Raw genomic sequence first — 23,231 nt, forward strand, 5'->3', positions numbered from 1 at the left:
CATAGCATTTAAAAGCTAGTCTCAGATGTATTGTTTGTCCAATAAAAGCGGCTCACCTACAACTTGTTTGTTGACCCTTATTTCTAAATGGCCGCGATTAAGAAGAATCTGTATCATGTGGTTCTGGGAATGCCCCGTCAGCCTACTTTACTCGGGGATATGGTAATATTATGGCCATTGCTAAAGCAAGAAATGAATGAAGCACATTAAAAGGCAGAAAACAGGACAAGAATCCAGGCTTCGGCCAAAGGAATCCTGGTAGCTCCCGGGGCGCTTCTATTGCAGAGAGTACGGTAGGGGCCGCTGCCGACCCTCCTCCTGTCCCGTAGGATACGTGGAGCCGCCGCTCTCCTCCAGGCTCCAGAGCCACCCCTCCACCCTCTCCCTTCCTTGCACCATGCCAGTGATCGGGGCGAGCAGCGGGTGGACGTGCGCTGCGAGGCTTCGGGGCAGCGCTGCGCCATGAGGCCGCTCCCCGGGGACCAGGATGAAGCTGTACTGGAAGCTGCTGCTGCTGCTGTTGCTCGGCTGCGTCCTGTGCCTGCTGCTCTATCTGCTCCCGCCGCCGCTCGCCAAGGGGACGGATCGGGCGGCTGCTGGTGCTGCTTCCTCTCCCGCAGCGGCCCGAGGCAGCATCTCCTCCTCTCCGATCAGCGGCCACTGGCTCCCGGTGGAAGCTCAAGCACCCAGGCGAGAGCCGCGTCTGAAAAGCAGGAGAAGCAGCGGCCGGAAGAAGGATGCACAGAACCGGAGGTAAACGTGTGCATACACGCATAAAAAAAAAAAAAGAGAGAGAGAAAGGAAGTCTGCAGCAAGGAGGGGGTTATTTTGGGAATTTTAATCCCTCCTTGGTACCAATTTCTGCTGTGGCCAAACTTTAGGGACTGGCGATCGCAGTGTTAACAGCTCTCGAAAAATGACACTGAACTACTTTCTAATACGTAGAACAAGACTCAGCAAAGTAGTCTTTTTGGTGTCCCCTTCCCCCCCCCCCGAAAACAAAATCTGCTTGAATATTATATTTTACTTGAATTTTGTATGCCGGCTCTCTTAAACATGCTCAAGGCGGGGATATTAGCCATAAAGGAGTATCCAAGCAAATTTAAATAAAACAAAAATATTAGGAAAGAGTATCAGATTGTAGAGCAATAATGTAAAATTTTAAATTTAAACTGAGGGACCTTCGAGACATAATTCGACGTGTTTTGGGTGAGCGCATCAACTTCAAAAGCTACTTCTGAAACAATGTGGGGGGAAATGAGTGTTGCTGTAGTGGGGCTGGTACTTAGAGTTTCATAACTTGGTTGCCGCCTTTACTGCTGTTTTTATGTGTACATTTTAAAGTTTGTTCTTACAAAATATATAGGGTGGAAATTGCTGATGTCCGCAGATGGTTTGGAGTTTTGCAGTTATTTTAACTTCTAAATATGGATACAAATATATATTTTTTTAACTACCAAAATATAAAATTAAAAGGAGCCCTTAAGGAGAATATATAGTACATTTACATTATCTGCGCAGGAATATGGATGTTACGTCACCTTCTTTGACCTCTGATTTGTTGTCATTTGTGTCTGTGGATAAGAATTATTTTTACCTCGTGTTAGATCACAGTTTTAATAACTTCTCTAACCAGTCTGGGAGCTTTTTAAAAGACATTTTTCTTTTCAAAAGTGCAGGCATTATTTGGGCAAACTGTGGTGGAGCTGTTTCCCTTTCATCTGTTTTACTCATTGTGTTTGAAGTGTACCCTGTGGGTGTCATTTGAATCTAATCTTTTACATTTCCTTTTCAGGTGGAGGTTTTCTTTTTCTTTTATTTGAAATCAAATGACTGTTGCACAGTATATTTGTTTTGTTCTGAAGTTCAGTTGCTGGCTAATCTGGAGACTTTTATGTATGGTGGTGGTGTTGGGAGTAATTTGCAGCAAAGGCTGAAAATGTAGCAAAAGTATTTTTGGATCCTGGCCAATGCATTTTTATTGTTGGGGGAAGGTGGATTAAGGTATGACCTCCTTCTTACTCATTTCCTCCTTTTTAGCTATCAACTGTTGACAACTGGATTTGTGCTTGTCAACTCGACTTATTATGTGGGATCCATCTCCTACCAAGATGACTCTCAATCATATAGACGCAGACTAAGCTGGTCCTGAGGGTTTTGTTTTTTTTAAACATAGAAACAAAGAATGTGCTGTCAGATAAGGACTATAAAACCCATCTAGTCTGTGTCCAGTTCCTTCCTGCTGTAATGCCATAGATTCCATCTGATCTCTGGCTTTCCCTTTAATGATTTATGATTTTGGTTGCCCTAGGAAATGCAGGGATACAATAGGGCAGAATCAGGCGTGGCTCAGACTCATGGCCAGATTTAGGCATGGGCAACCTAGGCATGTGTGCCTTGGCTGCCAAATTCTGAAGATGTCCAAAAAATGGGATGCCTCCTGCTGCCTCCTGCTTTCTAGGGGGAGGGGAGGGAGAGAAACCCTTGCCTTAAGCTCTCTGCCTATGGGTGCCATCATCTTAAATCCAGTCCTGCCCAGACTATCTCTATAATTTGCATTATTATTAATTTTGGGTTTATCTGAGGTCATTTTTGCATGCCACCAAGATGGGAACTTCTTTACGGCAAATGTCTGTTTCTGCATTAAACCAATGTGCTATGGAACGGAATTTGCTAGTAAGAGAAATGACACATTTTGTCTCCTCTACCCAGTTCCAGATGTTAGTGATGTCCTGCGAGTGATGCTACTTTTTGGAAAAGGAGATAATACAATAGGGCCTCATTCATCTTATGCTGACAGACGAGGGGCAGGGGACCTTAAAACTGTTGTAGGTGTTGCAGGGGGGCAGTCAGATATTCATGTATTTTTAGGAGATACTCAGGGCCTCTGGCTGCCCTTTTTAAACATAGGAGGGCAGATATTTAAAAAATTAAATGTTTAAGTGAGTTAGCTGGATAAGGCTAACTCACAAGGGATATTCGGCAGCATGGCTGTGCTGCCTCATATCCTTGAATAAGTTGCTAGCTAGCTGGATAAATCTAACTTTAGATCTGCTGTTGAGCAGGTCTAACTTATCCGGTTAACTTAACTGGATAAGTCATAATATTTTCACTTATTCGGCTAAGTTAACCAGATAAGTAACTCCTCTCCGAAATGCTCATTTCCCCCGCCCACCACTTAGCTGGATAAGTGACAGCCGCTAAACGCGACCAGATTATTCAGCTACTGTCACTTAGTCGGATAAGTCCTTACTTATCCAGCTAAGTGACACTGAAATTTGACCTCAGGATGTAATTATTTTTTTTATTTGCTGAAGGTGGTGAATAACTTTCAGCTGGAAAGCTGAGTCCTGAATATGGCTGAATCGAATCCCATATAGGCCATGTGCCTGATGCCGGGAGACATGTGGCTATTTAAGAAAACTTAGGGATGTCAGCCCGTGGAATTATTTAGACAGGCTGGCAGATGCAGGGCTTGCCCACCCCTAGATGTCTGGGTTTCCCCACTTGCATTAATAAAAATGTTTGGCGCACCAGCCTCTATAGAGTGGGATTTGTGGACGTGGAGAGGATTCGTATGCTTTTCCATTTGTACTTCCTGTAAATTTCCCCCAGCCACCATCTGCATGGCTACTCTAGCATTGGCGGATGAAATCCAAGTTGCATGATTCAGCATGTTTTTCAGTAACACTTTCTGGGGCTTCAACCTCTGTCTGGCCCCACTGCTGTGCAAAGAAGAGTCTTGCCTTGGAGACCCCCTTCCTATGTCACCACTACTCTTTCTTCACTCAGCTTTCAGTGAGGATGGACACATCACCCACCTGTCCTAGCTCCTCATTTTGCAGATCTTCCTGCCTCCTCCATTCCTCTCTGCCTACAGAGTCCTATTCCTTCCCTACCCTCAGCTCCTCTCTATGCATCACGTCAGTTCCTCACCATGAACAGACCTTCCCCACCCCAGACTCCATCTCCCTCTATGTGCAGAAGAAAGCCTGTGGTTTGCAGCTGGCTCAGTTACCCTGGCTGCCGTATATGGCTGACAAAATTCACATCAGAAGTAATTCTCTTAAAAAAAAAAACAAAGAAAGTACCTGCTCAAGGTCCGTGGTGGCCTTTGCCTTCTACTTTTTCCCCATTGGGGAAAAGGAAACAAGTTAAAAAAAGATGCCAGATTGGTGATGTGGCAAAAAATCACCAGTGAGTGACATCCATTACTCAATGTACTCTCTCCCCATCTCACCCAGCCTAGGGATAAGAGAGAGGCTGGAAGGATTCAAAGGAGGATGTTCAGGAGAGGGAAGTGGGGCCTGGCTGTTTGTGCCCTGCATGCTGCCATTAATTCCCCCTCTCTGGGTACCTCATTCTGTAGCTAGGAAGGAGAGGCGTGCATGACTAGACATGTGCTCAGAAAGGAGCTCTTGCACCTTGACGAGTCATTGCTGGTGTCCTTTGTTGCTGCAAGGTGTTGAGAGCAGAGCCCAGGTGCGAGCCTGGATCAGAGCATCAGGCAGTGGTGACTTTTCCATGGCACACCTGATCAGATCATGGTTGGGAAACGTGGCCCTAAATTATCTGAGAATTACTGAAGAACAGAATTCTAAAACAAGGGAGGAATTCTTTATACTAGGGACTTGCTTTAGTCCACAGAAATGTGACTGCAGAAAAAGACCATACGGTTTATCTAATCTGCCCATCCACATCAGCTCTACATACCCTACCACTCCCTCAGAGATCTGCTGTGCTTATCCTATATTTTCGTGAATTTGGATGCTATTCTAGGCATCCTCCACCCTCCCTGTAAATAAATGTTTCCTTAATTACTTCTGAGTCTACCTCCTTTCATAACAAAATAAGATATGCCATACCGGGTCAGACCAAGGGTCCGTCAAGCCCAGTATCCTGTTTCCAACAGAGGCCAATCCAAGTCACAAGTACCTGGCAAGTACCCAAACATTCAACAGATCCCATGCTACTAATGGGGGAGGAGGTTCGAGTCCTGCTGTCGCTCCTTGTGACCTTGGGCAAGTCACTTTATTCTCCATTGCCTCAGGTACAAAAACTTAGATTGTAAGCCCTCTGGGGATAGAGAAATACCTACAGTACCTGAATGTAAACCAGTGTGATATATCAAATGTCAGTATATAAAAATAATAAATAAATAAATAATGCTGGCAACAAGAATAGACAGTAAAGAAAGACTGAACAACCTACAATTCACAATACAACCCCAAACTGAATGCTGAGGGTATGCCATTTTAAAAGAGTATGTTTGCAAGAGAAATCCACTGTCTCTACCAGCAAAAACTATTACCCTTAACAGAAGGCTTGAAAGTATTCTGCACAGAGTGGCAGTTGCTACTACCCAAAAAAAAAACCAAACTTGCTGGGCAGACTAGATGGACTATTGGTCTTTCTCTGCTATCTTTCACTCAGACTGATGCAATACCGTGCGCTGGCTACAGCGCATGGCTCAACCTGCAATTTGGACATGCGTCCATAACCCCCAATGCATTAATTTTGGAGGAGCCCAAAAAGTGTACAGAAAAGCAAAAAATACTGCTTTTCTGTACCGTTCTTCCTCCGACGTAATATCGTGGCGATATTAAGTCTGAGGATCTAAAAAATTAGAATGTCCCCTGGGTACGCAGGTTATTCTTTAAATATCGCCTTATAGAATTCTTTAATTTAAAAGTTAGAGTGTACTCAGATGTGTCAAAACAGACACAAAAAAGATATTAAGATATTAAGACCAAAGGTTACTCAGTTAGGGGGAATCTTTTTGTTGAGATACCCATGTAAATGTTCGCAAAAATATAAAGGTGAATCGTACGTGTTTTTTACTCCTTTTCAGTTATCCTTCTCTTAAGTGTTAAACCACCTTTGGAATAAATGTGTTGTGGAGTCCATATTATCCTATATATGATTAGGCAACCCTGATATACATTGTAAACCGCTGTAATTACTGCTTTAACAATTACTAATTGTAAGATGATAATGTTTTCGTTAGTATATTTTTCTCAATCTTAGATTAGTATTGTGGACTACCTGGAAAAAGAAGAAGGTTATAGATGTATATAATATAAGAATTGCAAATACTGATTTGTAAATTATTTTTTCTATTTTGTACAAGAGTTTCTTGTAATGGTTTTGTTAAAAAAACTGATAAATAAAGAATTTTAAAAAAATACAATAAAATTAGAATGACCCGGAAAAAAAAAAGGGTGCTGGAGGTCAGATTAGGAAAAGGGACGCTCAATTAACAAGCATGTTGTTTAATTGCAGTTTATGGACTTCTCCAGGAACTTATCCAAACCTTTTTTAAACCCAGCTACATTAACTGTCTTAACTACATCCTCTGGCAATGAATTCCAGAGCTTAATTGTCATTGAGAGAACAAGAATTTTCTACGATTTGTTTTAAATGTGCTACTTGTTAACTTCATGGAGTGTCCCTTACTCCTTGTATTATCCAAAAGAGTAAATAACCGATTCATATTTACCTTTCATGATTTTGTAGACCTCTATCATAGCCCTCCTCAGCCATCTCTTCTCCTAGCTGAACAGCCCTAACATCTTTAGCCTTTCCTCATGGGGAGCCATTTCATGCCCTTTATCATTTTGGTTGCCCTTCTCTATATTTTCTGCAGTGCAACACTTATCTTTTTTGAGATGCGGCGACCAGAATTGCACACAGTATCCAAGGCGCAGTTTCACCATGGAGCGATACAGAGGCATTATGGCATCCTCTGTTTTATTTGCCAATCCCTTCCTAATAATTCCTAACATTCTGTTTGCTTTTTTGACCTCTCTTTTTTTTTTTTTTTCATCCTCATCCTATGGCCCCTTATTCCAGATCCTCCTTTCGGTTGAAAAAGGCCTGCCTTCTGTGCACTAATATCTTGGTGGTATTTAATATCTGTACTGAAAAATCAGTGATGGCACTCCTTAAAATGTTTTGTCATCTATAGAGAATCAGTAGGAAATTGTATATCTTGGTCTCTGTCAGAATGAGGCAGAGAGAGAGAGAACAGCAACTTGTCCAAGGAGGTGGGGTGGGAGGGACGTGGAGAGCCCATTCTGGAGCCAGAATTAGGACACAAGAGGAGGAATTTTCCGGGTCTCCAGTTTCCTCCTCTAAGCATTGGATCCTGCCTGCTCCCTAAATCCCATCAGGGCCTCATGAATTGAAAGCCTAGAGCCTTCATAACCGGGCACCCACATTAAAGCAGTACAAACGCTTTCACAATGATTTATTTAGAGCGATGTTGGAGCAAAGTTAAAAAAAAAAAAAAGAGGAAAATTTGGGATTGGATTCCTGCAAGCAGAAAACCAGGGTTGTTTATTTCTCTTCGGTTTACTTCTGCAGTGCCTTGAATATTTTCCCACTCTCAAGAGATGAGAACTGTTCAGGTTAAAAGACCCTTCCACTTTATGAGATTTATCATAATGTGTATTTGTGCTTTACTTTAAAAAAAATAAATAAATAAATAAATGTATAGCTTTGTTTTCAACCTATGTGCGGTGACTGGCTCATGAGCGCTGTTGGGACTGATGAGTTCCAGAAGGACTGTGTTGTGAGTTGGAATCAACAAGTGTGTTTAACGTTACGCAGTGTTGTACCCCAGCTGGAGATTAAAACAACTGTTTGCAAATAAATGTATTCCTATGTAATTTTGCTTGTGCAATAGTCTTATTTCTCTTACTGGGTGGCTGCCAAATGTTCTGCTGAGCCTCTGCCTTCCAGGACCTAATAGAATCATTCAGCACAGTACTTAAATGAGGCCTGAAAAAGTTACTTTTTAAAAAATTTAAAGAAGGTTATTTTCTCTTATTCTGTAAGGAGTATTCAGCGCATTCATAGCCAATACCGAAACATTGCTTGGAAAGTTACATAAGAAGAGATTAAGGTGTGGGATGCTGAAAATTAGGTGATTTGGGGTGCTTGGCATAGAAAAGAAGCCAACAGGGCAACCAGCAGTTTATAGCCAGGGGCAAGGCTAACAGTACGATCAGGAAGTAACCTGGCAGGAGAAGGTGATAGCACAAGAGCAGCCCTTCGGTCTGAGATGGCCGTTCTCCCTTCCCCCAACCCCAACTCCAGCAGCACTGGTGCAACTCAGACCAGCCCCTGGGTCTCTGCTCGTCATTGTGACCAGTTCTTGGCCATTCCAGGCCACCATGGGCTAGACCCCTTCCCCCATTTGGGTAGAAAAGTCAAGGTTTCCAGCGGTTCAGGCAAAGAAGTAGCCCAGATCTGTGACCTGCTGCTGTCAGAACTTCAGGGGAAATTCTGGTTGAAGTAGGAAATACAGGAAAGTCACTTAAAAAAACTTGCCAGTATATTCCAGCGACCTATAATGCCTCAGCTGGAGCCCTGTGTATCTGTCATTCAGTTAAAAGCTGATTCAGCGTCAGACAACTCTGCATCTATGGGAAGCAGCAAGATGCCTCCATCTCTCCAGGTGCTCAAATGGTTCTTTTCTAGCTTGTATGCAAGCTTTTTTGGGTGGCCAATGTAACCCCAATATTTAAAAAAGGCTCCAGGGGCGATCCGGGTAACTATAGACCAGTGAGCCTGACTTCAGCGGTGGGAAAAATAGTGGAAACTATTCTCAAGATCAAAATCGTAGAGCATATAGAAAGACATGATTTAATGGAACACAGTCAACATGGATTTACCCAAGGGAAGTCTTGCCTAACAAATCTGCTTCATTTTTTTGAAGGGGTTAATAAACATGTGGATAAAGGTGAACTGGTAGATGTAGTGTATTTGGATTTTCAGAAGACGTTTGACAAAGTCCCTCATGAGAGGCTTCTAAGAAAACTAAAAAGTCATGGGATAGGAGGCGATGTCCTTTTGTGGATTACAAGCTGGTTAAAAGACAGGAAACAGAGAGTAGGATTAAATGGTCAATTTTCTCAGTGGAAAAGGGTAAACAGTGGAGTGCCTCAGGGATCTGTACTTGGACCGGTGCTTTTCAATATATTTATAAATGATCTGGAAAGGAATAGGATGAGTGAGGTAATCAAATTTGCAGATGATACAAAATTATTCAGAGTAGTTAAATCACAAGTGGATTATGATACATTACAGGAGGACCTTGCAAGGCTGGAAGATTGGGCATCCAAATACCAGATGAAATTTAATGTGGACAAGTGCAAGGTGTTGCATATAGGGAAAAAATAACCCTTGCTGTAGTTACACGATGTTAGGTTCCATATTAGAAGCTACCACCCAGGAAAAAGATCTAGGCATCATAGTGGATAATACTTTAAAATCGTCAGCTCAGTGTGCTGCAGCAGTCAAAAAAGCAAACAGAATGTTAGGAATTATTAGAAAGGGAATGGTTAATAGAACGGAAAATGTCATAATGCCTCTATTTCGCTCCATGGTGAGACCGCACCTTGAATTCTGTGTACAATTCTGGTCGCTGCATCTCAAAAAAGATATAGCTGCGATGGAGAAGGAACAGAGAAGGGCCACCAAAATGATAAAGGGGGTGGAACAGCTCCCCTATGAGGAAAGGCTGAAGAGGTTAGGGCTGTTCAGCTTGGAGAAGAGACGGCTGAGGGGGGATATGATAGAGGTGTTTAAGATCATGAAAGGTCTTGAAGAAGTAAATGTGAATCAGTTATTTACACTTTCGAATAATAGAAGGACTAGGGGGCATTCCATGAAGTTAGCAAGTAGCACATTTAAGACTAATCGGAGAAAATTCTTTTTCACTCAATGCACAATAAAGCTCTGGAATTTGTTGCCAGAGGATGTGGTTAGTGCAGTTAGTGTAGCTGGGTTCAAAAAAGGTTTGGATAAGTTCTTGGAGAAGAAGTCCAATAACTGCTATTAATCAAGTTTACTTAGGGGTAGATTTTATAATTTTGCACGAGCGCGTACTTTTGTTCGCCCACCAGGCGCTAACAAAAGTATGCTGGATCTTATAAGATATGCGCGTATCTTATAAAATCCGGGGTCGGCGCGCGCAAGGGGGTGCACATTTGTGCAACCTGCGCGTGCCGAGCCCAGCACGCGCTGCCTGTTCCCTCCGAGGCCGCTCCAATTTCGGAGCGGCCTCGGAGGGAACTTTCCTTCGCCCTCCCCCCAACTTCTCCTCCCTTCCCCTACCTAACCCACCCCCCCAGCCCTATCTAACCCCCCCTTACCTTTGTTGGCAGATTTACGCCTGCTGAAAGCAGACGTAAATCTGCGCACGCTAGCAGGCTGCTGGCGCGCCATCACCCGACCCGGGGGCTGGTCTGGAGGCCTCGACCACGCCCCCGGGCCGGTGACATGCCCCCAGACCCGCCCCCGAAACTCCGCGTCACGCCCCCGAAACGCCGCGTCATTTACGCAATGCCCCCGACATGCCCCGGACACGCCCCTTTACGAAGCCCCGGGACTTACGCGCGTCCCGGGGCTCTGCGTATATAAAACATTCTGGTTCATTATGTGACATTGTGTTTTTATGGGATGTGCTTTTAAGGCGATGATTTAGCTGTGCTTTTATTATTTAATTTTGTGATTGATTTATGTGGCATGTTTATTTTTTGTGTGTCTGGTTGCATGTCAATGATTGTATTTTATTTTGATGCTTTGATTTGCCAATGGAAAGGCAGTATATTAGATTTATTAAACTAAACTTTAATTAAAGCCAGCCTGTCTGATTCAAGCATTTTTCAGTATTAAAGAAAGAGGATGGATTAGTGGCTGCATCTCAGCCTTGCCATAGCTCCAATTTCCCTAAGAAGAGCCGGTCTGTAAGCTGGTGGGTTAGAAGCTAGACTGATGTCACTGTCCTGGAAATAGGGGGCTGGCTGTAACTTTCTCTAGAGCTGCAGAGCATCCGTACTGTGCTTTGTAACATTTGAGGATTGCATTTTATTTGACTACTGTACAGTGCTCTGTTTTCTCAAAACGAGAAACCATTTTGGAATTTGGATCCTAAAAAACGAAACTCCTGTAATATCAGGACAGTATCGAAGTCTCACCCTTCAGAAGCCCAGATTAGGCATAGGCACCATAGACAACTTCCTCCGGCACCAAATTTTGATAGGTGCCGGAGCATTGCCGACCCCAGGCCCTGTGGTGCTTCACCCCTAACATGGATTTCCCTGTTAGTAGCAAGCCCGTGCTGGAGCAGGGGGCTGAGGTGCTGCAGGGTCTGTGAGCGCAGGCACCGGCTTGCATGCCCCCTGATCAGTATGCGGGTAGTGTTTGCTGCAGACCTGGAAGAAGAAGAAGAGGATCCTCAGGCCTTGAGTTGAGGGAAGTCCCGCCATGGGATGGCAAGAGTAGAGGAGAAGATCTGGGTCAGCATACCTCACCCTCTGATTTCGGGGAGGCAGGAGGGTACTCTCTCCCACCTCCATGTGCACTATCCATGATTTCAGGGGGAGGGGGGGACACATAAGAACATGCCATACTGGGTCAGACCAAGGGTCCATCAAGCCCAGCATCCTGTTTCCAACAGTGGCCAATCCAGGCCATAAGAACCTGGCAAGTTCCCAAAAACTAAGTCTATTCCATGTTACCGTTGCTAGTAATAGCAGTGGCTATTTTCTAAGTGAACTTAATAGCAGGTAATGGACTTCTCCTCCAAGAACTTATCCAATCCTTTTTAAACACCGCTATATTAACTGCACTAACCACATCCTCTGGCAACAAATTCCAGAGTTTAATTGTGCGTTGAGTAAAAAAAAACTTTCTCCGATTAGTTTTAAATGTGCCACATGCTAACTTCATGGAGTGCCCCCTAGTCTTTCTATTATCCGAAAGAGTAAATAACTGATTCACATTAACCCGTTCTAGTCTTCTCATGATTTTAAACACCTCTATCATATCCCCCCTCAGCCGTCTCTTCTCCAAGCTGAAAAGCCCTAACCTCTTCAGCCTTTCCTCATAGGGGAGCTGTTCCATCCCCTTTATCATTTTGGTCGCCCTTTTCTGTACCTTCTCCATCGCAATTATATCTTTTTTGAGATGTGGCGACCAGAATTGTACACAGTATTCAAGGTGTGGTCTCACCATGGAGCGATACAGAGGCATTATGACATTTTCCATTTTGTTCACCATTCCTCCTCAGTGTCTATAGGTGCCTAAGTTATAAATCTGACTCTGCACAGTCAGGAAGGAATTGTATAGGAGTCTGCTAGAGAGAAAAGGAAAGCAGGATCTATGGAAGAAACTAATTTCTTCCTTTTAATAATTCAGTGTTTGTTACACTAATAGGCTGGAAAGTAAATACTACTTCACATAAATGCAGTGTTGCATTATTTATACGCTGTTGAAATTTGAGGCTTAATTAAGCCTTTAGCCCTAGACTTTTTAGCCATTAATGAAACTTGTCATCTCACACTGGCTGCAGAGTATTGATGGCTGATGCTCCTCACAAAGCAAGAAAAATTATGTTTTTAAATTTCCTATCTGTGAGCAGCATTCCTTGTACTGCCCTGCCATTTGCCACTATGGCAAATGGTGCTTTTCTGCCAGGCTACCAAACTGGCACAGCTTTTGAACTGGCTTCCTTTTCCCTATTGGGGAAAAAGTGGAAGTTGGAGGTTGCTGATGAACCCAACCTAAAAACCTCTTTTTTTTTTTTAAAGAAAATTACTACTGAGTATGGATTTTTCTGCAGGTAAGAAAACCAGTTGGTTGCATTTTTTAAACATTTTCCTTTGAGGTCTGCCTCTTCCTGCTTGTGTTTTCAGATCTTGCTGATGCCAATAACTGTTGTGGATTCGAGATTTTAAATTCGGGAAAAAGAGGTGCATACCAAGTGCCGGAGGGCATCACTAGCTATCGGAGAACACGTGGAATCGGAGGACAGATGATAGTGGAGAGTCTGGGCATGGAATGCAAACCAGAAATATTTTTTGCTGGGACTGGCTTTTGCTTGATTTTGTGTATTTAGAGCAGTGGTTCTCAACCTTTTTTCTATCAGGACATACCTGAGTGATGATGCTCACATGCGTGTCACACTGAACACATGACCGTCATGGGACTAAATATAAGCATATGCTCTGTATCCACAGGAGTCCCCCAGAACTAAGACATTTCCCTTTAGAACTCACCATACAAAAAGATATTCTGATTCTGGGAGCATCTTAATAACAGCATCACAAACTCCCTCTACTACCAGGTACATTGTGAAATAATACAAACAAACCCCACTCTGTACAGGTCTGTCAAACCTGCCATACCTCAGCAGCACTAACTCCAAGAAATGAAAAGGCAGCAGTTCCCCACCAGTGCAATATCATATTGAGAGAGTAGAACAAGTAAGACTGATACAAATCCCTACATGCTACATCTCAGTCATACACATACAGAACCCAGACAGACCTGCCTTCACCTAATACAGAATTACAAATGTGAAAATTACAAATGTGGAAACAGAACCTGGAATGAAAACCCCAAGACCACCTTCTGTATGCAGCGCAAAACTGGAGACTAGAAACAGAAATATATTTCCTCCTACATTAAGCAAAGTTCAAAGAGAGAAGAAATGCATACTCTCAAAACTGACATAGTATGGCCCTTGTACCCAGTCCCTCCCCTCCATGCCCCATTACCTCTCATTTCTCCCAACTACTCAGTCATGCCTTCACATCCTCATAACCCTGTCCAACATCCCCGACACCCCACCCCCACATCCTCTTCCCCGAGCTCCCTCTCTCCCCGTTCAGCTATTTCTGCCCTTCCCTCTCCCCTTCCCTATCCAGAATACCGCTGACCACCTCTTTCCTACTCAGCATCCCCCAACCCTCCCTCCTCTGCCTCTCCCTACCCAGCAACTCCAACCTCCTTTCCCCCATCCCTGACTCCCAGTCTTCCCACACCTTCCTGCCTAGTTCATTTCCCCGTCCTCCTGGCTCTCAGAAAAGGCTTGTCCAATCCAGAGTCTCCCTCCCTCTTTATCAGCAGCAGATGAGGGCAAGAAGCATTGAGGAGAGGAAGAAGATAAGGCAGCAGCAGCGGATCTACAGAGCACGCACCTTCCTCCCTTATGCTCCTGCTTTCACGTCCAGGCCCCATGGGGTGAAGAGAGCATCGGCAGCCTCACAGCCAGGCCAGGCAGAGGAAGATAAAGTTGGTGTCCTGCCAGGCCCATATGAACAGGAGTTGGTGGTATCTCGCTCTGATCTAGTTGAAGGCAGAAGGAACAACCTCCCACTGGCCAGGAAGAGAAGGAAGCAAGAGCAGCTTCCTGTCACACCCAGTAAAAGAGAAGTCAGCCAACTCCTGCCCAGACTGATGAGGAAAGAGCAGACTTCTGCTGGCTCTGCGACACACCTCCCGGGACTTCGCACTAGTGTGTCCCGGCGCACCTGTTGAGAGCCACTGATTTAGAGCATTTCCAAGCTTGCAGATTATTTGATTACAATCTTCGTAATGGCTGCTTTCACCTTAGATTGTAACTTGTCTTATTTCTATGTTTAAGTCTGTCTAAAGTTTGAATTTTTCAGTATCTGTTATGTATATTGCTTAGGGCCTAGGCACAAGTGATTGACACATTTTAATAATTATTTATTTATTTATTTATTTATTAACTTTTATTTACCGACATTCGTGAAACACATCATGCCGGTTTACAAAGAACTCAGGCGGGAAATACAATAAAACAATATAAACAATATAATAATATAATATAACAAGATAAAAAAATAACATTGATAGCAGAAACAGGAGTCAGAAATACAAAATGAACCAAAATGGAGCAATAACAAAAGGGGGAGGAAGGCCGTAGGGAGGGAAGGAGGATAGGGGGGAGTGGGAAAGGGGGGCTGGGGAGCGGGAGGGGCAAGAGCATATCTAGATGAATATATAAACAAAGATAAAATAGAATAGAGGGAGACTATGTACAGTGGGAAAATGTACAGGTACTATTAACTCAAGTAGTACTACGGAAGTATTGGACATCCGGCCGTATTGATTGGGCGGCGGTATTCACTAGGATATAACTTAAATAATGGGAAACTATGGGAGTAGGGGGAGGGAGGAGTACAGGGGAGAGGGTGGAGGCCGGGTGGCCCTTTTCATTCCTGAAGGCTACATGAGGGGCTCGGATTAGTATAAACACTTCCCAAGACGTTTTCAGGCTCCCAACATCTAATCAGCCACTTCAAAGTAAATTATGCTCAGATACTACTGTGGGTATATCCCCAAAAGGCTTATAATCTAAATTTGTACTTCAGGCAATAGAAGGTGAAAGGATTTGCCCAAGGTCACAAGAAGTGTCAGTAGGATTTGAACCCCAGCTTCCGTGGTTCTCAGGCTACTCCTTCACTAAAAAGCCATAAAAACATAGGCCGACTCAATATTGACGCATGTTAAACGGGAGCTCATGATTGAGCGCCTGCTCCTTTAACGCGTGCCAATCCACCTCTCCCGCAGTATTTTCTACTTTTCTGTACGCTTTTTGAACTCCTCCAAAATTAACATCTGTTCGGGGCAGACATTAATTTTGGCGAGTAAAAATGTGCACATCAGGCACACACTTTTTTTTTCTGCATCGGTGGGAATAGATAATGGACTCGTCAACATGCATTTGCATGTGATGAGCGCTATTAACTACAGCACATTTTGGACGTGCTAACCCCTGTTTTGCATCGGGGGTTATGGACGTGCGTCCAGTCATGGATTGAGCCGTGCACTGCAGCCGGCATACAGTATTGCATCAGTCTGTGTGAAAGACAGCTGTGAAAGACCAATACAGTCCACCTAATCTGCCCAGCAAGGGGTTTTTTTTGGGTAGTAGCAACTGCCACTCCGTGCAGAATACTTTCAAGCCTTCTGATAAGGGTAATGGTTTTTGCTGGTAGAGACAGTGGATTTCTCTTGCATACATACCCTTTTAAAATGCTATAACCTCAGCATTCAGTTTGGGGTTGTATTGTGAAACATAGGTTGTTCAGTCTTTCTTTACTGCCTATCCTGACCTGCAAGTGTGTTTTAAAGATGATCCATAAATTGTTTTGACCCTGCTGGGAAAGTGACAAAAGGCCTAATTTATCAGAGTTTCTGCCAGTTTGTGCCCAGAGGAAAATTTCTTTTGATAAATCAGGTCCAGTGATGCCATAAAGCGGCCGTTAGCATTAGTAGGGATGCCGTAGGCCATGCAGCAGTACAGTTTGTATATACACTTGAAAGAAATGGTTTAGGCATGCAGAAAAAATTATATTGTGGTTGCTGCTTTAGTCCACTTAATACATAGAAATAAGGGTCAGTAAACAAGTTATACCTTTTTAACTAATTAATTTATTGTACTCGTACTTATATTCTACCTTTCCATCAATCAGTCCAGAGCCAAGAACAACAATCACAGCAAAATAAATTATAAGTTGTAGATGAAACCTTTTTTAATGGACTTAATTCAGGGGGTAGGCAACTCCCAATCCTCAGGTGCTACAAGCTGGTTAGATTTTTGGGAGACCCGCAATGAATATGCATGAGATCTGTTTGTTTGTAATGGAGGTATTGCATGCAAGCACATCTCCTGAATGTTGTTCAGTATAGACATCTTGAAAACCTGACTGACTTGTGCCAAGCCCTGGACTAACTCTGGATATCCAGGACTGATTTCCGAGAGGCCTGCTTCCTTCATCAGAAAGCGAGCTCTCGCCTACAGCTTGTTTGTTGACCCTTATTCCTACAGAAAAGAAAAATAGGACATTAAAAATATGTGTACTGCTTTGAAATGGATACGCAGCTGAATGCATTGAACTGGAATTAACTATAATTAGGCCTACAGATTTATTTAAAAAAATTTTTTTTTACTATAGATACAGAAAAACTGAATTTTGCTACCATGTACAGTAGAATATTGTTTAAAAATTGTAGCAGTAGGGCTTGCATTAGCCCTTTTGGGCTTGTCTGGCAATCAGGGATTACTGGTCCAGAGTACTGACTATCATTTAATACAGTTCTGAATCAGAGGGTTTCTCTTGACCCAAAAGTGTTACTCCTGGGGGATCTGACTATCATTTCCTTTCCTTTCCTTTTTTTTTTTTTTTAACATTTGTATACTTCCTTGTTCGCAAAAAGTATGACTCAAAGCGGTTTACAGTAAATTAGTAAAAATATAACAGCAAATACACGGGCCGATACAGTAAGGACGCATAAGAAAAAGTACGGCAGTGCCGGGCGCCCGCTCGTTTGACGCGTGCACATTTTGGTTCACAAGCCGCTCGATTCAGTATTCAAATTAGACGCAAATCCAAGCAGTGGTAAACAAGTGTCCAAAGTGCATTAATGAAGCGGTAGGCGTTCGCAGTCCATTTTACTGTATAGAGCGGTATACAGTACCTTTACAGTATCCAGGGTGCGCTGGTACCTGTCATAAACCGGGGTGAAGGCTAATTGCTAAACATCGGTATATAAAAGTTCTGAAATAAATTTGAAATGTCATTTGAAATGCCATTCCACCAGGTAGGTGGATGGTTCTTTTCTACATGATCGGAGGCCCCGCTGCCTTGAGCACCGTTCATGGACGTCCAAGGTCGAGGCTTCCATTCATGGACCTTCCCGCCTGTATCCGGGTGTCCATGATCGTAGGCCGGCCGTCCAAAGTCGGGGCTTCTGTTAATGGACGTCCATGAAAGGAAGCCCCGACCTTGGACGTCCATGAATGGAAGCCGGACGTCCAAAGTTGTGGCTTCCGTTCATGGACGTCCAAGGTCATAGGCCTCTGTTCATGGATGCCCGGATAACAGGCGGGAAGGTCCATGAATGGAAGCCCTGATCTTGGACGTCCATGAACGGAAGGAGGCGTCCGTATAGGCATCCGTCTAGGCGTCCATGCCTCCGCTGGACCCCGGAACCTCAGGACGCCTAGCAGACGCCGGATGAAAGCATCCTTAGAGGCGTCCGTATAGGTATCCATAGAGGCGTCCATGTCTGGAGCCTCAGAGACACCCAGAGATGGATGGTACACTTGAACCCAAACAGAATACATATCTCCTCCGGTCTTGCTGCTGGGTTCTCTGGTTGGCTGGGTTCTACAATCTGCCGAGCATTTCTCACTCTGCTTCTCAACCGAATGAAAAATAGCGCCAGAGCAATAATATACATGTTTTCCATGGCGCTGTCCGGTACGAAGCTGACTGAACACCACACTAACGCCAGGGTCAGGGTAGGCGGTAAATATGCAGGTTAAAGACGCGGTAAATAAGCGGGTTAAAAAGGCGATAATTTGGGCGCACGTTACTGTATCGGAGGGAATAGCTAATCCGACCATTAACATATCATATACATGCGGCGGGCGGAAAGGGATACGCGTCTTTTTCTGCATGCGAAAAGGACGCATAAAAGCCGATACTGAATCGCGGGTCTGCGTTATGCGCTCAAATCGCGCGTCCAAAGTGGGTTAAAAAACGGGCAAACGCGGCCACGCTTTACTGTATCGGCCCGACAATGTATAATATAAAATACAATATAACACACATGATAAAAATAAATAAAATCCCCACTCTCAATAGGGATAAAGCAGAGTTACATAACATAGTAAAATATAATAGAAATAACTCAAAAATAATAAATTTAATATAAATTAACAGTAAATAAGCAAGTTTAACAAAGACATCCAGTTGTGGGCCATGTGTGCTAAGCAGATTCTCTACTGACAGACGGGGGAGAAAACCCTTAGTGCAGGGCTTCCTAAGCCTGTTCTAGTGACCCCACAGCCAGTCAGATGCAGGAGATCAATTTGCATACCTTGGAGACCAAGTATATTCAAATTTTCTGATGCATATTCATTGTGGGTATTTTGAAAACACGACTGGCTATGGGGTCGTCCGACAAGTTTTGGAAGTGCTGCCTAAATACATCTGGCCCAAAATATAGCCTGAGCTAAGAGATGTGTGGATCAGGCTTCTTGGACAGTCAAAATCATGCTAAAAGTTTAGACTTCCAGGACTCTTTAAGGATGATTTATGATTGTTTGATTTAATGGGAAAAGAGAGGCTCACATCTTTAGCCAAATTGGGAAAGACTAGATGGGCCTTAAAGACCTTATCTGCCAATGTGGTAATATTGTAAATTACCTGATGTCAAGTCCTGCTGGCCAGTCCATTCTGCCTAGTTGAGATTCTTACTTTAATTGTCTGTCACTTTGGGTAGATGAAAATTATGAGGTAGATATTCAAAATTAAACATTTATGTAGTTAGCCGGATAAAACTTACGGGCTTATATGGGATATTCAGCAGCATGACTATGCTGCTGAATATCCCTGTATTTGGCACTACTTAACTGGATAAGTTATAGCATAGAAGAGGTCTAGCTTATCCAGTTAAGTTAACTGGATTAGTCCAAATATTGTCACTTATCTGGCTAAGTTGGCCAGATAAGTAGCTCCTCATTACATCAATTGCCTACCCTTGACTTATCTGGTTATCTACTTAGCCAGATAAGTCACTTATCTGGCTAAGTGGTGACTGCTGAATGTGATTGCTACATAGCAGGATAAGTTCCTTTTTATCCAGCTATGTAACTGTTGCGGACACGCCTTGTGGCTACGTATTCCGTGGTGAATGCGTGTGGGAAAGCCTTGGGAAGGGGCGTAGAGGTGTGATCGCTTGCTCCTGTGTTGAGTGTGAGTCCCTGGTCTACGAGATAACTCAGAGAGGAGCCCCAAGATAGGAAACCCCGAGGATAGGAAAGCAAGTGCGAGCTTGGACACAGTTCGAACTCCTGAAAAATGGAACCGTAACAGGGAACTCCTGGTCCGAAGAGCTAAGAGTCAGAGTTCATAGAAGGAGGAGGATTCCTGGAACTTGGACTAGATGAGGACTCCTGGACATGAATGAAGAAGAGGTGTACTCTTGAAGACGAAGATGAGATTAGATTCTTGGAGAGGATGAAGAGGAACACTCTTGCGTATGAAGAGACGAGGCTCTTGAAGTTAGGGAGTGCTATTCCTTAAGGCGCCCTACACAGCCCAAGGACTGGTCGCGGACCACCTTGTCCGCTGTGCGCCCTACACAACCCAGAGGTTGGTCGCGGACCACACTAGGAACGGGAGGAGCACCAGACGGAGAGGAGTCGGGCAGCACTCGATGAAGTCCAATGAAGAGATTCCAATCTATCAAGCGTAGACTGATTGGAGAGTCCAGGGAACGCCAAGATCTGCTGACATGTTCTTCAGGATAAAGAGGTATAGTGAAAAGAGAGGTACGTAGAGGGCAGTACCTCAGAGAAGCCATCTTGACATCAGGAAACCTGGACATCTGAAGAGATGGACAACAGCAGGAATGGGTCTCTGCTTAGGGTAGGATCTGGAAGTCTTTGATAGAAAAAGACGGATGAACATCTGGATGGAGGACGTCGGGACACCAGGACATCTGGGACTCAGAACAGGTGGACTTCTGGACATCAGGACATCGAGACATCGGAGCTTCAGGGACATCTACGAATAGACGAGGGATCCCGAGGCTTGAGGAAGGAAAGCCTGAGACTGGAACATACCACAAGGAAGGTTGACGACAGGAAAGACCTGGAAATTGGACGAAGACATCACAAAGAAGACATCACGAAGAGAGAAGACTTGAACACTAAGTCTTCTTGTTAGCGCTCTCCTCCTCCAGTGGGAAAGTGTAGCAATCTGTTAGTGCTCTCCTCCTCCAGGGGGGAGGAGTCAGCAATCTGCTGTCTCTCACTCCGCCAGGAGGACGGAGTAGAAACTGTTCTGCTTTTCTCTTGAAAGGAGGAGGAGTAGCAATCTGTCATGATCTGCGCCTCCAGATGGGAGGAGTTAACTATCTGTAGTGCTGACCCCACCAGGAGGGCAGTTAGTAATCGGTAGCGAACTACTGTTAGATTTTCCTGAAAGAAAGGAAGGTAGCAAGCTGTTATGGACCAACTCCCCAGGGAAGAGGAGTTGGCAATCTTTCTATGATATTCTTCTGAGGAGAGGATCTAACAATAGGATATTGTACTGCTACGGAGTAGCAATCTGTTATATATAGGCTGCTGGCAAGTCCCAAAGAAAGAGAAGGTAGTTGTCTATATAATACTTCCGTGAGCAGTGTTAGTGGTCTGTAGTGATTGGCTCCCACAGAGTGATGATAGTGTAATGGAATGACCACTAGGAGGAAATGGTGAATCCTTGGGCCGATGGCAGATAACAGCGCCCCCAGGAGGAGATCCTAAGAGGAACCACCGGCTAGGCTAGAATATGAAGTAAAAACAAATAGTTCTTTATTAAGCTGGATGCTGGACCACCAGAGGTGGCAGTAGAGAGTCGAGGTGTCCAGTAGGGCTGAAGTCCTTCTGATACTGGAATGTAATCTCTGGGTCGCTGAACTGTAGAGAGAGACTAGAAGGAGTGAGTAGACGGGGTATATTGGATACAAGATGGTACACTCACAATAGTAGATGTCTGCAATGGTCTCTATGCCACAGAGAGTCTTCAGTATATTCAGGAGCCGTAGGCGAGCACTGGTTCCTGTACACAGTCTGTAATAAGAACTCACAATAGCTGTATATGAAATGGCTTCTAGCGTAGAAGAGAATCTGTAAAGAATTCTAGGAACATAGGCCCTCGAGGAGCGAGTACCAGTTCCTTTCTGCAATCTTGCCAATCTAACTCTCGATCTCCGTACCTGCGATAACGTCTTGGACGGAAGGGAGTCTTCAGAGCTATAGGAATGTAGGCCCTCATGGAGCGAGTACCGATTCCTATGTACAATAGAACTCACCATGTTCACGTCCGCGATCGCCTCCAGGCAATTAGGAGTCTTCTGAGTATTCCGGCAATCTGAAATCAAGAATAGAGAGAGGAGCCCCTGTGGAGCGGGTACTCCTGGTAAGTTTGAAGAGGCCAAGCAGTGGGGACGGATTCCCCGAGCTGATTCGGATCGTTGTTGTAAGTATCGTAGACTGCCGAAGCAAGTCCTTTGTTTGCTAACTTGTTAGAGGTTAGCAAACAAAGACCTTTTAAAGTGGAAATGGATGACGTCACTACGGGGGGACGCCCCCGAGGTTCACGCCCTTGCTGGTACAAGTCTGGAGCGCATGCACACGCGCGCCCTTACGTCATCAGGAACATGGCGGATCCATAGCGTCAAGCCAGCCCGGGGACACTGGGACCAAGAGGCAGAGAGAAGCCACGGCTGCAACTGTCCATCAGAGCCAAAGGGAGTCGCTCCCAAGGTAAGAGGGTGGAGTGAGGGGGCAAGAAGAGGCACGAACGCAACACTTCTGGACAGGAGCTTGAAGATAACCACGTTGGAACAGTGGAACTCCGAGGATGGAAGCTGGAGATGATGGAACTCCGAAGATGGAGTCTCTGGAGGATGTTACTCCATCCGAAGGCATTGAAGGAATGGAGCAGTGCCCTTTTATAGGGCAGGAGCAGGAAGAGTCCTGAAGACGTCATCTGGGAGGGCTGAAGAGGAACTTCCTGCTTTGTCCCTTTAAATGGAGAGAAGAGCTGCGCGGCCAGCCCCTAGAGGGAGCCCTGGATCACAGGGGGCGGAGCCAAGCCTGCAGCAGCATCGGAGATGAGAGAGAAGGCCAGAGGCGGCTCCTGCCGCTGAAGAGAAGCAGCGCTGGGGCTGGACCAGTCCCGAGGAAGATGAGACGGCGTTGGCAGCTCCCTGCTGTAAAGAGGAGTTAGCGGCAGCACTCGGGCCACGGTGAAGGAGAATCCCTGTGAGGGGATTCCCCCGAAGCGGAGGGCTCCGGCGGCAGCACAGGCCGTGAAAAGAAGAGATTCCCGGCGGGGGGGATTTCCCCGAAGAGGCGTCAGCGGCGCGGCTCTAGCCGTGCAGGAGAGGAGGGTCGGCCAGCAGCAGCAGCAGGCCACAAAGAAGGAGGCAGCGCGGCTTGGTGGCAGACTGGGCCACAGAGGAAGGTGAGGCCCTGTCTGCGGAGCAGCCGCGGGCAGGGGCGTAACAGTAAATTTGAATATCGGACTCTATATCAGTTTCATTGTACATTCCTTGGCCATTGCCCAGCTGTGGCACCTGCTGGCTGCTTTCAGGGTGGATTGTGGAGGGAACTGCCGTCTGTGGCCTCTGGCTGATTACTGGTGCTTTGATGGCTAGACTTAATGGATGGTGGGGTAGGAGAGAGGAAGAGAGTTAAAAATGTGGGGAAAACATCCGGGTAGTTGTGAATTAAAGCTTTCCTAGCGTGTAGACAGATGGACTCAGGACCAGTAGGTTATACTGCCCTGCCAGGGGATGGAGACAGAGCAAGCTGACGTCATAGTATATATACTCCTGCAGTGACCCCC

At 44.9% G+C, this 23,231-nt stretch overlaps 1 protein-coding gene across 1 annotated transcript in view; it reads left to right on the forward strand.

Annotated features, from left to right (window-relative positions):
• Positions 1-324: 324 nt before the first annotated feature.
• The window catches only part of GXYLT2 (glucoside xylosyltransferase 2), a 77,098-nt gene continuing 54,191 nt past the window's right edge, over positions 325-23,231 (forward strand). The window contains exon 1 of the mRNA XM_029601093.1: positions 325-753. Coding sequence (XP_029456953.1) covers positions 488-753 — 266 coding nt within the window. The 5' untranslated portion in view covers positions 325-487. The remainder of the gene's footprint in view (positions 754-23,231) is intronic.

Source organism: Rhinatrema bivittatum, chromosome 4, assembly GCF_901001135.1.
Source record: "Rhinatrema bivittatum chromosome 4, aRhiBiv1.1, whole genome shotgun sequence".
NCBI classification, from domain to species: domain Eukaryota; kingdom Metazoa; phylum Chordata; class Amphibia; order Gymnophiona; family Rhinatrematidae; genus Rhinatrema; species Rhinatrema bivittatum.